Here is a 17,225-nt window from a genome sequence, read left to right on the forward strand (position 1 = left end):
TTCAAGTGAAAGGAATTGTTTCTTCCATAATTTTGTTTTGAAATTAAGAGTACATACTTAATTATACTTAAATGCGAAACTTAAACTATAGGTATGGTAGTCGAACAAATAAAACTACAATAAGTGTAAGAAACACAGAGAATATATTTCAGATATAACATCACGACAGGTCCAAAATAAAACTCACTCCACTTCAAGTGAGGAATAGGAAACCACGAATATATAAAACTCTATACAAATAGTTAACAAGGTGAGTGTCTAACATTACGATACAATTTATTGCGTACTTCGTGTAAACGTGATCTTATGCCAGAGTTAAGACTTAGGCTGAGTGCAAACACCGGCTTGCCGCATGCGGTTACCGCATCACATTCATCTGCACATTGCGTACAAGCTGAATGTTATTAGGTAATGTTTACTTCCTGAGTATGGATTACTAAGTAGTCGGTCCATTAAGAATATTACAATTATTTGAAAAAAAATATTAAAAAAATAGTATAGTATATTTAAAAATGATGGAAAATATAAGCTATACTGCCACTCTATAGGTGACTGATAAGTTGAAACTGTTTTCCAAAAAATGTGCAGAAAAGGTTGAAATTAAAGGAATAAAATCCTGATCCTAACATAAGTTTTATAAGGGTCGGTTAATGTTTGGTAGAATACCCTCGAGATTTGACAGTTCCCTCCTCTATTTGTCGGATTTCTGCAACTTCAGAGTCACATTAATTTGGAAAGTTACACTAAAGTCACACATGGCAGGTTTTGTTTACTATAGCTACTAAGCTGACGCATGGAAACCTCCTTACAAACCATAACCTTTTTTTTAAGGAGGGCCTTTAGCATGTTTGACGAAATTTATCTTGTTATCTCAATGTAGTTTTTGCGGTAGCCGCATGCGGTTCCCTGATGTATGCGCTCTGCCTGTAGGTTTTAAATTTAGCTTAGACTATAGAATTAACGGTCATATCATGATTTGAAATAAAACAGTTACACGTTTCGTGTTACATAAGCTATTGTTTTATAATAATACTAAAAGATTATTAAGATACAAGAAAAAAGAATATCACAACATAGTTCAAGAATATACAAATATGGTGCTAGTATAGGTGAAGTATCGACAGAAAACCTTTCGTTTATCAAATAAAATAATTAAAATCATTGATAAAAATCACAATAAGCTACGTTTGACTTTTAGCTAAGTACATTTTACATAGCTAAAAACTGTCGCTAGCTTTAAGCTATGTAAAATATACTTGACTAATAGTCAAACGTGATGATTGCCGCGCTGTGTTTTAAAAAAAAATTGTTATAAGTTTTCTTGTTTAGTGTTTCTCGGTATCTGTCTTATTTTACTGTTCGTTTGTTTTTTTTTTTGTTTTGTGTTAAAAACATAGTTTCATTGAAACTTTTTTGTTACTGTTCAAATACCGAGATTGTAATACTTCTGTGCCGATTCTTAAATAATATGTTCTATGGCAATAATAGACGTTGCGATAGAAAATATTTTATCATGTTTATTTTATCCTGAGAAACGATTTGGCCGATTTCTAAGCGGTCTTGCTTCTTTATTAATAACGGTCAATAAACCCGTGCAAGATCTTCTTTAAAGGTTTTTTTAAGAAGATTTTTAGCGACGTTTTGAGCATATAGGATAGATAGGTTGGCCTGCACAGCATTTTTATTCAAAAACAAATAACACTACTTGTTATTGTTTTTATTCTTACTTACTATGAATCTATTTTTTTATGATGTATTGTACATTCGTATTTCAATTATCATTTATATGTACCGTATTTTACGGTTACATTTTTTTCTAATAACGGAATTCTAATAAATTAAAGAGCCTAAACTAAAATGCGGATAAAAGCTTGTGAAGAATTTTAAACAACATTTTTAGTAAAATGTCAAAGTTTAAAGTAGGGCGCTGCATTTTGCACTTAGCGGATGTTTAAGAGTTTACTTCTGCAATAGGAACTTCAAACGTAAGTTTTCTGCGGATGTTTCAAGGGAAGAGTTCGATCAGATATATTATGAGAATAAAGTTATACAACAGATAAAACACATCTTTTCAAAGACACTAACTTTATAATCTAAAAATAAGTGCAACTACCTATGAATATTATTGCATTTTCTAATTCATAACATCTAATTCAGAGTTAAGTAATTTAGATGAAATCTACTTTTACTAAAAACATTACATTATTTTGTTATAACTAAACAATTTTACAAATACAATCTGTTTCACAAAACGCTTCGTATTGACAATTTTAATTAGATTTATTAATGACATATAATAATATATATAATTTATTAATACATATTGATGATGACATTTAAAAACCTCACCGTAAAAATAAAAACCTGTAAATCTCGAAAAACTACTAAAATGAACAGTTTAAAAATATTTGACACAGTTGTGCGTGCCGTGCGCATTCGAGTACGTGCGTCTTTTATTAAATAAGTATTGTTGGAATAGAACAACCAAATGCGTGAAAAAAATGCGTGTGTGCTGTGTATTTCTTTAAACCATGCCCAGCGCACACTTCTATACGCTGTGATTTTTAGATTCGTTCCGAAGTAAATCTACATTTTTATCTTTAAATAAGCCGATCGTAAAACGGTAACTTCTAATTATTATAAATGAGAGTTAAATTACAAAATTTAGAACAAATTGAAAAAAAAATCGCACCAAAGAATTGTACAATGTATTTTATTAAGTATTGTGTAAATGTTAATAACTATAGACTAGGTGTTCACTAGATTTAATGTACGCTAACGTTATTCACTTTAAATGTACTTATTAAAAAGTCTTTATAAGGGATCACAGTTTGGAAAACTAGTTCGATACGATGATCGGGGAGATTATCTATTATTTAAGATTATCTTAAATTTTAAGTTTTATATTTATTAATAAAAAAGCGAGCCAATAAAGTTTTAAAAAAGAGCATAATATCGACTTTTAAATAGCCAAGCCTGATGCCAAATCTGGCGACTCCCATTGAATCAATAAAACATCAGTTCAATCCGTGACCTTAGATTGACTGATTTATTTAATCTTGAAGAAATACATTGATTGAGATCAAAGTAAGAGATTGATTCATTTTGTTGTTTGTAGTTATGCTATTTATCGTCGAATTCTCAGAAAAAATCAACATCTAATAAATTTCACGAGAGATTTATCATCGAAATATACATCGACAAAGACAAAGAGTCCAACCCGGATTTACATCCTGCGACCGACCAATCACAACAAGTGCATTTATGCAAAGTCCTTGTTTTTGATCGAACTGCTATTTGAACTCCACCGGCGCAGTTTGAACGCATAGGTGTAGCCATCGCTTTATTTTGATGTAATGTCGAGTGATAACTGCTCTAAGGAGATGCAATGGATAAGCAAATATTCTATAATACAATAATATTTTTTTTTAAAGTTGTTATTGTAACAAATAGTAGTTTTTTTGCAGATAATAACAAAATTAGACAGCATCGTATTAAAAGCTGTAAATTCAAAGGAGTTTTTTTCTATAAAGAGTCACGCAGCTAATTCAATACACCCTTAGTTTTATGTTTGTCAGTATAGGTATTTCTGGAATCTATTCTACTTATATCTTATCTCGTTAATTATCTATTCTAGTAAATTAATAACTTAAGGATATTCTAGTTACCTCTAATTACTCCTAACATTAGCATGAAGATGTGTTTAGTTTATTTTTCGTGAGAATTAGAACCAGTTTCATAACTTTATGTCCACAGATATTAAAATCGTTGCGCAAAATGTTGCATACACGGAGTAAAAAGTAAACTATTGCATGTGAATCAGTATTCCCAATTTACTTGCTTAATGCGAAAGCACATAAATCGTGATTTTTTATCGTTGAACCTCAAAATCCCCTTTAATCTAGCAGATTTACAGTAACTTTAAGCAATATAAAGAAAATTACCACACCAGAGATAAAATATTTAAACAAAGTTTTTTGCATTAAGAAATTTGGAAACAGCAGATGAAAGTACATTTCGAACATTATTTTCTGCTGCATGAAACAACGGTTATTGGTTGAATCCACACAACCGCATCGACACTCGCTATGGGATACTTTTTTAAAGTGAACTGAAACTTAATTTTCTTAAAATTTTATTCTAGTGTAGAAGCCGATGTATGGTAGGCATACGTACGTTCGGAGCAATAATAGTTATGGAATATCTATTTAAAGTGCGAGCATACATATACTGACTTATTTATGACTCTTTATCACTGGAGATTAGCAACAGATATATTAAATCAAACTGGTAATTTTTTTCGTTAATTTTTTTTTACGTAACGGAAAATTCACATGGATGAAGCATTCAATACATCGGCAAATTAGTAGTCTTATGAACGTCGGAGTCTTAATAAAAAGTCGTACTAAATCAATGAACTATTGCTCAACCTACATTCATCTATAGAGATAAAAAATAAAAGTTCCGCTAGTTATCTTTTTTACAGAAAACTGTTTTATTTATTTTGTGGAACTATCAGCAGTAAATAGACTTGACGATTCAAAAGAGTTAACCGAATGAAGAATATTTTGATTTAGACATTGACTTAATGTTATGTATCTACGAAATGGATTGCAGACAAGTTTGTGAAACTGCTTTGAAAACTAAGCTAAATCTACAAGATCACATTGCATAGAGGCTGGAAGTCTAAAATTACTTAGGTACCTATTCTAAATAAACATACTAGACTATGCAAATACCACATTAAGGTAAAAGAAAATGATAATTTAAACAAGATAATAAACAGCATACCAATCCTAATATTATAGATTGATAATTCCAATTAGATAGCGATTATTATGCTGCAGATAATATTAAATATTCACGGCATAGTTAAAAAATATATCCAGGTAAAGTGTAAAAACTAAAAACTGTAGATAAATAAAGTTCTATGCCGTTCCAATTTCCATACAGTTCGGAAATGTTGTTCCCGGCATTCGAAGTACAATCATTCGGAACCACGCTTTGTTAACTTCGCTCATGTTCAGAAAAAGGCTCCCAAAAGTAAACAATCCAAATCCTAAATCTAGTAGCAGAAAAATATTCCATAAATTATACAAAACAAATCATTTTTTTATTGCTTCTGCAAATATAAAAATACTAAGTTTAAGTATTTAAAATATTTGCTTGTATATTAATGAAATAAAAATAAAATATAATGAAACACTTGATTCCGCAAATATAATCAGATTCTGACTTACAATAAAAATATTATGAATTCAACAAACGTTAAAATTATAATTATTGTTAAAAACAAAATTCGATTTATTTCGATGGAGCTAAATTATGAGGTGCACAATATTTTAATTAATTAAAACAGCCATACATTTCAAAAATTTAAATAGTAATCCAATTAACTAATTGTGCGAAATCATTATATAAATTAAAATCTGCGTTATGAATTTGCTAATAAAATGAGACCAGCTCGTTAAAATAAGTAAAGATAAAACCTAGAATTAATTACGCTAATTCGATTTAAATTCTTTATTTTTACTCCACCATATGTTCTGAAAAGAAAGAAAATATTTAGTAAAAGCTTAACAATAAATTTCATAAACTACTACGAGTATGAATGTGGGGTGTGGCAATTAACATTGTGTGACATTATCGGCGCCCATAATTCCACTCGCTCACATTTTGAATATATATGTTAATTATTTTACCAACCGCTCTTATAATAATAAGAATTTTTGATTCTCTCTACTGCGATGTAAGTGAAGAGGTAAATGATGTTTTTCACTTACTTTTGGCGAGTATCCGATTGACGATTAAGATAAGCCCTAATGTATATCTTAATTAAAATTTTATGAATATTGTTATTTTAAACTCGGTTTTAGTGAACCTTCCTGTAGTTTTTCGGCAACCGATTAACATATTACTTAGTGATTCTCTCAAATTGTAATCGTTTTGAAATTATTTGCATTTAGGTATACGTTTATGGTGTTACTGTAATGGTAACAAATGGGTATAAAAAGTCACGAAATAAAATAATAATCAAAGTATAAAATTACTTCAAAAACATGAAAAATTTAAAAATTGATAGTTATTGTTGATGTTAAATCATTATGATTGAAATGTTTTACGATTAAAGTTAGTTTTACTTAATAGAAATGATGTCATGGATTTTCCGCATTTACTCGATTAATTATTTAATTTCGTGTAAGTAAATGTTTCGTAAATGAAATATAATTTTTGTAAAAATTAAAATTATTATAAAATGATAATATTAGTATAAAAATCCATATATACCTTGTTCTTCTACTGGAGTATGATCTTCGTCAGATGAATCGACTCTCTCGATCAGAGAACTTTGCTTTGATAATGACTGTAACAATAATTTTTATATTATTGGCATTCGAATACATATTTTTTTTTCTGGAACGATGTTTGCTTTGCGCTTGTTCGGCTTGTGGTAAAAGTTAACTGACCGCATACTAGATTACATCATGTTTTAGTTAGATAGGATGGACTTAATATAACTCCTTTTTAAGAGTCGTAAATTCTTAAGCCCCGTTTTTAAATAAGTGAAGAGCGCTTGCTTTAGAAGTATGTACGTATTAGTATGACGTTACAGAGTATCAGTAGTCGAAATCGACCTTTCATTACGAACGCAGGAATCTTATACCACGGGTACATTTGGACAAAATAGAGTAAAGAACTTCGTTCATGACTGGGGTCGTGACCACACACTTTTTTTTTGATTAATCCAATGAATGTTTCCTGTGAGTATATTCAATAATAGAAATGCTGACCCAAAATTAACCTAATTTAACATAATCTCATCTTTTTGATAGTTTCTTATAAATTATCATGCTATCTACTAAATTGCATAAAATCTATAGACATAATAGACATCTCTGGGAATACCATAATAATAGAGCCACAGATGTCTTAAACCATTACCAGTTTTTAAAACTTATATGTGTATAAAAATTAAAATATAAGTTTTTAAATCTACAAATGAAAAGTTTTACACTCTTAATTGGCACACTCTAAAGTGAACACAGTTATTTTATTTCTGAAAACTTTTAGCAGTTTTAAAGTTATTATTCAATTCCAATGAAAATCTTTCCATCTGAGATTGGTTCAGTTTGAACTTATCGAACTCATTCAATAACTTTCCTTAGAAAACGGAGGGCCAAGAAAAGAATCCATATCATCGGAAGAAAATTTACTTTTAAAGGAGGGAATATTAAATATCTGAGATGTCTAGACAGCACATTCAATGGGTTCATTTATACTAGCTTCTGCCCGCGACTTCGTCAGCGCGGACTTCAAAATTTGGTCTAAGCTTCGCTCGTAAACAATTTTCAATTTTCCCTCGGGAGCTACTTAAGGAATCGGCATAAAAGGTAGTCCATGTTCTTTTCCATGTCAGAGGCTTTCATCCAAATCCGTTCAGCCGTTTGATTTGATTTGATTGAGTAACAAACATCCACACTTTTACATTTATAATATTAATTAGGATTAGCTGTTGCCTGCTACTTTGCCCATGTTTATTTTGGGTTTTTAAAACGCCGCAGTACTTCTTTATTTTCCCGGGATACAATGTATAATATGGCCGCTTTTAGGATGCTAATTATTCCTATGCATAATTTGACCCAGTAAGTTAAGAGTTAATGCTATTTCTCTGAGTCCCACGGGTAACTTTTACCAGCAACTTATCCGGGATAAATTTGACGGCCGATTGGCGTAATGGTCAGCGATCCTGCTTTCTGAGTCCAAGGCCGTGGGTTTGATGAACATGAATGTTTTTCAGTTTCTGGGTGTTTATCTATTGTAGTTTAAAGAACTACGTAATCGATAAAAAAAGCTTGGATGTAAATTATTGCTCTAACCAGGTTGCTCTTTTAATAATTTAAAACGACATTGTGGGATGGTGATAACAAAAAAAAAACACCCGGCTAAGTTTGTTGTGAGCTTCTTCTTAGACCAGGACGCGTTTGGAACCCTCGTAGCTTTAGTTTTAAGTTTACGAATGTGGTTATCGCCATCATCTCACTACCGTGTAATTTTTATGTACGCATCAAAAGTGCAACCTATGGGCCGGGCCTACTTGAATAAAGATATTTTTGCCTTGGCCTTTGCCTATCTGTGTTTTATAAGTATTTATGTATATTATTCATAAAAATATTCATAAGTTATCTTAGTACCGCTAACACAAGCTGAGCTTTAGGGCTAGATGGCGATGTGTATATTGCCGTAGTATATTTAAATTTATTTAAATATGCCTATGTCCAACTGCAGGTAGCAAGCTACATATTTAGCATTGGTTGCTGAAATTCATCAAGAATGGTTCAACAGTCGGGCGTAACATAGTTTTAGTCACTTTTTTGTCTTTGTTTCTAAAATGAACGGTTGTACATTTACCATTTTGACCGATTAGTAACATTGTGTTATGATTTACAGAATGTACCTACTTCTCATATTTATTTATTTAAGCGAAATAATCATGGTCACTATAAAGTCTGAACAATATTTCGATTTGTTCAGAAATTATGATAATTATCATTTATGTGTGGTAAATATTGTATTAATACTTTTTATTTTATTTTTTACTTTGTAAAACTACGAGGTTAGGTTTAATATCTTTACATCTGCATATAGGAAGACAACATAGGGTCCTAACCCTAGACGACCCCCTCTTTGTGGGAGGGGAACAGTGCTCTGTAGTGGGCCGGTAATGGGTTGATGATTGAAATGATGGTGATATAGAAACATGGTGATGATGATATTAAAAAATGCATTTGCATTTATTTGGCTTCTATACAGTATTTGTGGTATAGGTACCATAAGATAATAGTGTATTTATGATGATTGAAAAAATATTTACCCGAAATAAATCACCAATTTGCATTATTGGGCTTATCCTTAAAACATTTACAATCTTTTCATAGCTAGCCGCCTAAAAGTGTTCACATAAGTAACGAAGAATAGCGGTGTTCGTTTATTTACTTTATTGTAATAGATTCTAGCAATACAGATTATCTTAAAACGAGTGTCTGAGCATTCCTTTGTGCACACAGAAATATTATCACTTTATCTAGTACAATAGAAAGAAATACAAAAGCATTCTAGTAAACTAGTAAAATATGCATTTTCTTTCTTGTCTGTGAACTTTTCTTAATCCCGATTAAAGTAATTTGAGCTTCTGCCGATATCATGCTTCTTAGATACATGTTTCCATTCCATATACAAGAATTGTCCTTTATGGAATGGAACAGCCTAGCTATAGTTAAGAGCAACGATTTAGAAACCTTTTGAAATAAAAAAATCATTAAGTTACCTTATTAGAGCGCCGCCGTGGAGGTGATATTTTATTCCATAAAGCTTCCAGCTGATCGAAGTGTTGGGATTGTGCTATTGCAGCTTGTTCTGGACCCAGGCTTACCTACGAATTTTTATAATTAATATCGTGAACACAGAAAAGATTAAAATGATTGTAGCAAAAAAACAATTACCTGTGAACCCAAGTCCTTATTTTTCGCTTCTTGAATTTTAGATATCTCTTCCATTGATGCTGATACGGAAAATCTATAAGTAAGAAAAACTGAACTCAGTTATTTACGATTGGGAAAACGTTATCTAATTAAATATCTAATTGCTGTGTTTGAATTTTATGATTTATAATAGCTATTTTTTTAAACGTAGCAAGCATTAGGCGGGTGGTAGTACTTTTTTTGTTAAGAGTATCTGTTTACTTTTGAAACTAAGTTTAGACTGTGTCTATCTCTGACGTAAGAGGAACGACTCAAAAAATTTAAATTTAATAATTCAAGTAAACCTACTCTCTAAGCATTCTCCAAACGTCACGTCAGACTGCTTCCAGAGAATCAACTCCTAGTTCGTAGACCTAAAAAACTTAGAGAAGAAGCTGCCAAGTAACTAAGCAATTGCTCTTATCTATGCCATAGAATATAATTATGCATGGCAGAGAATGGCATAAGCACAGATGTAGATGCCCACCGTTAGGGCGTACATTGAACTATAATCAAGTAACAAAAGTAAAAAATTCAACTATGTAATCTAAGTTACTAAAAAATACCTGATCAAAATCCGCAACCAATCATGGTAATAGATAATTTCATAGATAATCATTGGCTTGTTTAGAACAACTTTAGCATGTAATAAAACATAAGATCAATATTGATAGCATGCAATCACATCAATAAAACTACGAATTGTAATTTAAATTGGAATTCCAACATCACATTACATTTAACAAAACAATTTAAACTCTAGAATTATAAACTAACCTCGATGTATATAATAAATTGGTTTTAACACGTTGTTTCAACGTATGCATTATGCAACGATGTTTAGCGGCTTTATCGTGAATAATTAAGGGATATAAATAATGTGGTATATAAATTTATTTATTTATTTAAACTCTTTATTTGTATACCACAACATTTAAAATATAACAAAAACAGAAACATCGAAAGAAGTAGTAATACAAAAGGCGGCCTTATCGCTTAATAGCGATCTCTGCCAGGCAACCTTAGAATTAGGAAAAAAAAGAAGAGGAGAATAGACTGCTGGTGGTACAAATATTAAAATACATACATGCAAATAACTACATGCTAATACATAAACTAGTGTGCACAAATAGATAAAAAGTAAATAATATAATAAATAAATAAATATAAAAATAAACTAATATATATAATAACAACACTTACATAATTAAATACTTTAACATACAATAAATGAGTAAGTACATATATACATACTATTAAAAGTCGTTAACGATATAATGGGCCTTAACTGCTCTTTTAAATATCGCCAGTGATTTTGAAATTCTTGTGTGTATTTATAAATGTAGTGTAGCTGTGCAAAATTCTTACCGCCTCTTTAACCGTTCGTCAACTTGCGCCATCATGGCTGCTGAAGTAAGATGTCCATATTTTTTCTGCCACGTGTACGTGTCTAATGAAACTTCCTTCTTGAGTAATCTTCTCATAGGGCGTTTCGGTGCTAGTGGCCGTAATTCTGGATAAATATATTTTGAGTGATAGGAATGCAAGTATGAATATTTAATCATTATTTCAAGCTATTCGTAGAGTTATGATATTTTTATAAGTATTGATCCCATAAGAAACATTACGACAAAAGTTTATTTATTATCTTCATTACTGTAATTATTCTTTTGACCAACAGTTGTTTATGCTAAATTTCATCAAGATCGTTGTATTCGTTGAGCTGAAGATAAGAAAAAACCAACAAATAAACGAACCCATCCTTTCGTATTTATAGTAAGTCTCGTAAATGGAAGCATGGATTGACTTACCATCGACGTCCTTCGTCGGCGCGGCGTATGTCGGTATTTTGACGTAGGTAGCGGGGGTGTTGTGGAGGCATATGATCGGCAAGCAACCTGTTGATACAGCCTTTATTAATGGATCGCATAATAAATTCACTCCTTCGTGAACAACACAAATGTTTTGTTCTATATTCGGGAACAAATGTATTGTTCGTTTGTCTTTCTTCGTAAATAACGTATCTCTATGTTTTAATCCCTTATCTAACGAACCAGGTAGATTAGAATTGTTTTTTTTTTTTCAGAATTACTGAGCTCAATAATTGCATCCATGTTTTTATAAATTATAAATGCCCCCATACATAAGTATTAAGTTTTTCTGTCGTGTACCAGCCTGGAGTTTTGTTTTTAAGAGAGCCCGCTAACCATTTAGACCCAGATATTTTGACTGTTTTAGTAACTGCTTAAGTCCGCCAAACCGAACTGGAACAGCGTGGTGAATCAGTGCTATAAATCCCTCAATACAGAAAAGGCCAATTCCCGCAAGTGGAATGACAATAGGAGAGCGATGATAACAGTGAATAAATCTATCTTTTTATAATTCACTGAAATGTTAGCCTATCTCACAAAAAAATACAACTGTTATTCTTTTATGAAATGGAATTGAATACTTGTGTGAAAATTGATTCATAACATGGCAACTCCATTTTAGTCATTCTAGGACGCTGAGGGATTATCCCGAGAAGTTCACAGCTCGCGGCTATATTTTGCCTTTCCACATATTCTTTGGAGTTATCGTTTGGCATTTGTAAATCTCCAGACGTGATCCTTTCCGCGTTGGTACTGTGTAGTATTTTTCTTTGATAACAGAAAATAATAGAGTTTCGAGGGAGTTATTTTAACAAAAGGATAGACTGAGATGTCGGTATTCACTGGCTGAACGGACACTGGCGAGGGATCTGTATTTGTGATCTATTTGGTTGGAAATTTATCATCAATCCAATCCAAAATCTGTATATAGATTTTCTCATATCCTGTCTATAGGGTGTTTCTACTTATTTAGTTTTTTTTATCGTTAGCTTTGGAGTAAATTAATAATTTACTCGTAGGCCACGGAGGTGTTATAATCATATAAAAGAATTGAGGTGCTAAAGAATCAAATCTAAAAGCGTACATATTTTAATAAGATTGCTCAAAAGTTGCCATATTTTTAAACCACCGCTATACCACTCATAGTAAACATTTATTGAATGGCCAGTTTAACTAAATAAGAATTTGCCCTTTAACGATTTCATGCCATAAAATATATAATTATATATTATATATAGTAGCTGTTGCCCGCATTCTTAATTCGGTTTTTTACAAATTTCTTGGGAACCTTTTGTTTTTTTGGAAAAAAAATGTTACTCTCCGTCCTTTAAACTATCGTTGATTGCATGGTTAGGGCGTAAAGGAAAGACAAACAAACACACTTTCGCAATTATAATGTTAGTAGTGATTATTCATCCATAAAGAACCTTAGGCAATCACCCTACTGGCTACGCACAATCTCCATTCAAGGTTAACATTTAAATCAGAAGTTCTGCAGAAATGATTGTACACCTTTTTAATATCCATCATCATCATATCAACCCATTACCGGCCAATACAGGGCACGGGTTTCCTCCCACAATGAGAAGCGTAAAAGCCGTAGTCCACCACAGTGGCCCAGTGCGGATTGGTGGACTTCACATGCCTTTGACAACATTATGCAGAACTCACAGGTTACGGCAGGCAGGTTTACGCACGATGTTTTTCTACACAGTTGCAGCAAGTGATATTTAAATAACTAAAAACGCACATAGCTTAGAAAGTTAGAGGTGCGTGCTGGGATTCCTACTCAGCCTCCCGAAAGTGAAGCCGAAGTGTTTACTACTATTTCATTTTAACATCTATAGTTTCAGCTAAATCGGACGTGTGTCCATATGGTGAGCGGAGGTCATTAGGGATTATTGGCTCTCGTTATACAATACCTCGGTCCAAAAGATGTACGACAATACGTGAACAGTCGCTTGTGATTTGAAATCCCAACAAAGGGACGTGAAGTGCGAGTGACGTCAGCGCCAAACCTCTCTTCGTCTCCCAAATGATAAGAGTCTTGTCCTCCGCGCCTAATAGAAAAATCTTTTTTTATTATCCGTTTCAGCCAAGTTCCGTTGCTTTTAGACAAGTGATGTCAGGTTATAGTATTTGAATCAAATAATAAACTTAACATTTTTATAGTATATCAATTTATTTCAAGAAAATATATTTCGCTCGCAGGTACGAGTATGTCAAGAGTAAGTTAACAGTGCACTTCACCTAAATGAATTTTTAATAAATTCCTCTCGTTTGCCTGCTCATTTCTCAGCCATAGCTTCAAGAAAAAAGTTCAATATCTGAGATATTAAGGCACTGTTAACTTTAATTATGATTTCTTGGAACAGTTCGTAAACACCAAACATGGGAACATTCTCATTATGAAATTAAGTATTCAGCTACGTATATATCTACGTTATAAGAGGAAGTTATACGTTAACTAAATCTCATGTCATATTAGTAGTATCTACCTTCTTTATTTATGGCTACGCCATTTTCTTACTTTTGACTTTAACGAATTAACGAATGTGCTGATATAAGTAGGAGTTTATAAAATAAAATTGATTACTTTCAGCATACTCTAAAAAAGTCTTCTAATTTACTGTAGCGAGTAAAATCCTTAGTTTCCTAGACATCATATCTCATTAGGAAAAGGATCTTTCTTTAACGAGTTAATTTAAAACACAGTCGCATAAAGTCTTTGGCATTAAACTTTTATTACTACGGAAATTTAATGCCTTAGTTATATCGCTTACCCGAAACTGCAATGGATCCATCTCCAGTAACCTTAACACAAGTAACTTTCCCTAAATGTCCAGACAGCAAATGCACATCGGATCCTGTGTTAATGTCCCACACAATTAGATTAAAGTCCCACGATCCAGACACAACTTGTGTCTTGTTTGTTATGGATACTGCCACGCAGGTCACTATGTCCGAATGACCTACTAACACCTAAAAAAAAATCGATCTGTAGATAAAAAAATATATACTTATTCCATAAAGCAAATTAACATTACACTATTTCTCAATATAACTTGAATATTTTGGATACAAACTTTAACCATGACGGACTACAATTGATGAAACGAAAAATCGACAGAATACTCGTAAAAAAAATTCACTAAAAGAATCTATCTAAAAGCAGTACGTCTTCTTTCTTATGGGTTTTCACTTACAGGGCTTTACTATTATTTATACAACGTGTAACCGAATTCCGAAATACTGTTGAAGGGTGCATAAGTATATTTCATAAGAAATTAACATGTAAAAATATTAAATCAAAATAAGCATACTTATTTTTCCATACATTCGAATTCAAAATATGCTTAGTTTTTACTTATGACAACCCCATTGAAGATAAATAACGATACGCGCATAATACCTAATAAAGTACCTAATAAAGTGGCAGGAGTCACTTAATTTTAATTTTGCACTTGATATCTGATATTTATCAGTTAAAACTATGGCAGTGGTTTACTTCAAAACTATAAGGTTTTCGGTTTCACATTTAAGTCTCAGAGACAGTACATTATGTACCTCTAAGGCCTGTGAAGTAATATTTTGGGTTTCATTTACACGTACATTACTCTTGCACTTTCATTGTCTTTAGTATGAAAATGAAATAAAATGTGTCGTCACAGGGTTATACGATTAAAACCGTTTCTTTTTATTAATAAATAAATAGCGAGCAAACGAGCAAGCGGGTCACCTAATGTTAAGTGAACACCGCTGCCCATGAACATCAAAAGCACCACAGGATCCGCTAAAGTGTTCGCCGGTCTTTGAGACACTTGTTTTTCAGCCCCATTAAGATCAAGTGGAAATACGGCGGATGGAAACCGTTTTACTTTTTGCATGTGCAGTGTACAGCCGAAGAACTCCAGGCATCCATGTAGTCTGGATGAAATTGTACTTAGGTTATCATTTTTTATAAGTACCTGTGATAATTTTCCACCATCCAATTGCCAAACTTTCAGCGACATGTCCATGGAACCTGTCACCACATGTTGCGAGTCGGCCGTCAAGGCGAAACATGTCACTCTTTCTGCGTGCGAAACTGAGCGCTTTTCCTCACCGCTGTCACCTTCAGCCAGTGCCCAGATGCGAACTGAGTTGTCTCCATCTGATAAAACCTAGGAAAAGAAGGCCACTAATTACATAATGCATATAAAATTACCTACATCACCATCAACCTATTACCGGTCCACTAAAGGGCACGGTTCTCCTCCCAGAATGAGAAAGGTTTAGGCCGTAGTCTACTATGCTGGCCAAGTGCGGTCGACTTCACACCCCGTTGAAAACATAATGGTGGACTCCCAAGCATGCAGGTGTGCTTTCTTTGTCTTCCGCCACCGTTTAAGCAAGTGATATTTAAATTGCTTGAATAAAAATTACCTTAGGTAAACAAAATGATTTGGTCCAATCGAAATGAGTTGTTATAAGAAGCTTTGTTGAATTATCCTCGTTGTCTTAATTAACGCTTTTGCTCGCTAATTGGTGCGTTCATTACCTTAAGTACAAACAAGTTGTATTTTTAAAGCTTTTAAGAGTTTACAACCGAAAAATGGAATCAGACACCATAGTAGTGTATGGCTAAGCCGGGTTTAGAAATATTTTAAGGCATATATAATATATGCTCATCCCTGTAACTCATTTGCGACAAGGATGACATAAGTGAAAAAGTGATTATCAATCAAGTACAGAAGAGATGAGTCGTCATCGTTGCAAAGCAGCGATGCGGGCACCTCAGCTGGCTCGAATGGAAAGTCGGAAAGTCAAATTTTCGACCAAATGATAAAATCCATGATTTTGGGTTAATTTAAGTTTCAAACACCCTCTAAGTATTATTTAGGCGCCTTTATAGCTGAGTATATTTATAGTTCTCAGAGAAAGCTAAGGGTAAATTTAACTATGTTAATTCCTTTCAGTAAAGGAAAACGTTACATGCTTTCCATTTACATGATTACTATACCAATTCTTTAACCATAAGGACAATTCATTCAACAAATACATAATATTTCTGTAGAAAAACCTCACATATAAACCGATATCGTGTTTGTATACTTTCGGAGCCCGCATTTGTTAGTTTATAAAGAATAACACAAAACTTGTTCCTACGGATTAGGAATTAAGATCTCGGTGTGAATGATAATAATTGTTACACCAATTCCATGAAATATGCTACTAAAAATACATAAATTTGTCTCAAGGGTTTTTTTTTGTCAAGTAACACATAAATTAAGGAGAGTTTCGCCTGAATTTAAAGTAATGGAAAAGTTTAAATTGCCCGTAATGGCGAGCAGTAAAATATTAAAAGAAAAACTTTAAGAATTACTTAAGCTCATTTGGACAAGAAAAAGTTTAAAGAGCTTGCTAATAATATTTAGGAAAAAGATTGAACATCCAATTTATTCTAAAACCTTTAGAATATATAAATTGCTGAACATTAGAATAAAGATATTACGGATTATGTAAGTGTTAATTAAAGTAGGTACTTAAGTATCAACGAGAATACAACGGAGAATACGAGTAACCTTATTATCAAATAAAATCAGACCTAAATTATAGACTAGAAAGCCTTCAAGTTCTGCATGTAAGTTCTTCGTTGTCTAAAGTAATCATTATTTTATTGTCACTCATCCTGGTCAATCGGAGAATGTAAGGACAATGACGTCAGTTTACTTTACTTTTTTTTTTTAATTTGAAATACATTTAATCCAATGAGTTCAGTTAGAAAGTTAAATTTTACTAATACCGATCACAATTCAAATTTTTGTTTTGAATGAAGATTTTTCTAAGTTTTAGA

General features: G+C 32.3%; 1 protein-coding gene across 1 annotated transcript in view; it reads right to left on the reverse strand.

Moving 5' to 3' along the window:
• Positions 1–5,410: 5,410 nt before the first annotated feature.
• The window catches only part of LOC120625958, a 139,401-nt gene continuing 127,586 nt past the window's right edge, over positions 5,411–17,225 (reverse strand). Inside the window, exons 23-31 of the mRNA XM_039893238.1 lie at positions 15,358–15,552; positions 14,173–14,371; positions 13,312–13,449; positions 11,330–11,416; positions 10,887–11,031; positions 9,501–9,573; positions 9,326–9,430; positions 6,289–6,364; positions 5,411–5,546 (exon numbers count right to left, since the gene is read on the reverse strand). Coding sequence (XP_039749172.1) covers positions 5,530–5,546; positions 6,289–6,364; positions 9,326–9,430; positions 9,501–9,573; positions 10,887–11,031; positions 11,330–11,416; positions 13,312–13,449; positions 14,173–14,371; positions 15,358–15,552 — 1,035 coding nt within the window. The 3' untranslated portion in view covers positions 5,411–5,529. The remainder of the gene's footprint in view (positions 5,547–6,288; positions 6,365–9,325; positions 9,431–9,500; positions 9,574–10,886; positions 11,032–11,329; positions 11,417–13,311; positions 13,450–14,172; positions 14,372–15,357; positions 15,553–17,225) is intronic.

Source organism: Pararge aegeria, chromosome 8 (assembly GCF_905163445.1).
Source record: "Pararge aegeria chromosome 8, ilParAegt1.1, whole genome shotgun sequence".
Lineage (NCBI taxonomy): Eukaryota > Metazoa > Arthropoda > Insecta > Lepidoptera > Nymphalidae > Pararge > Pararge aegeria.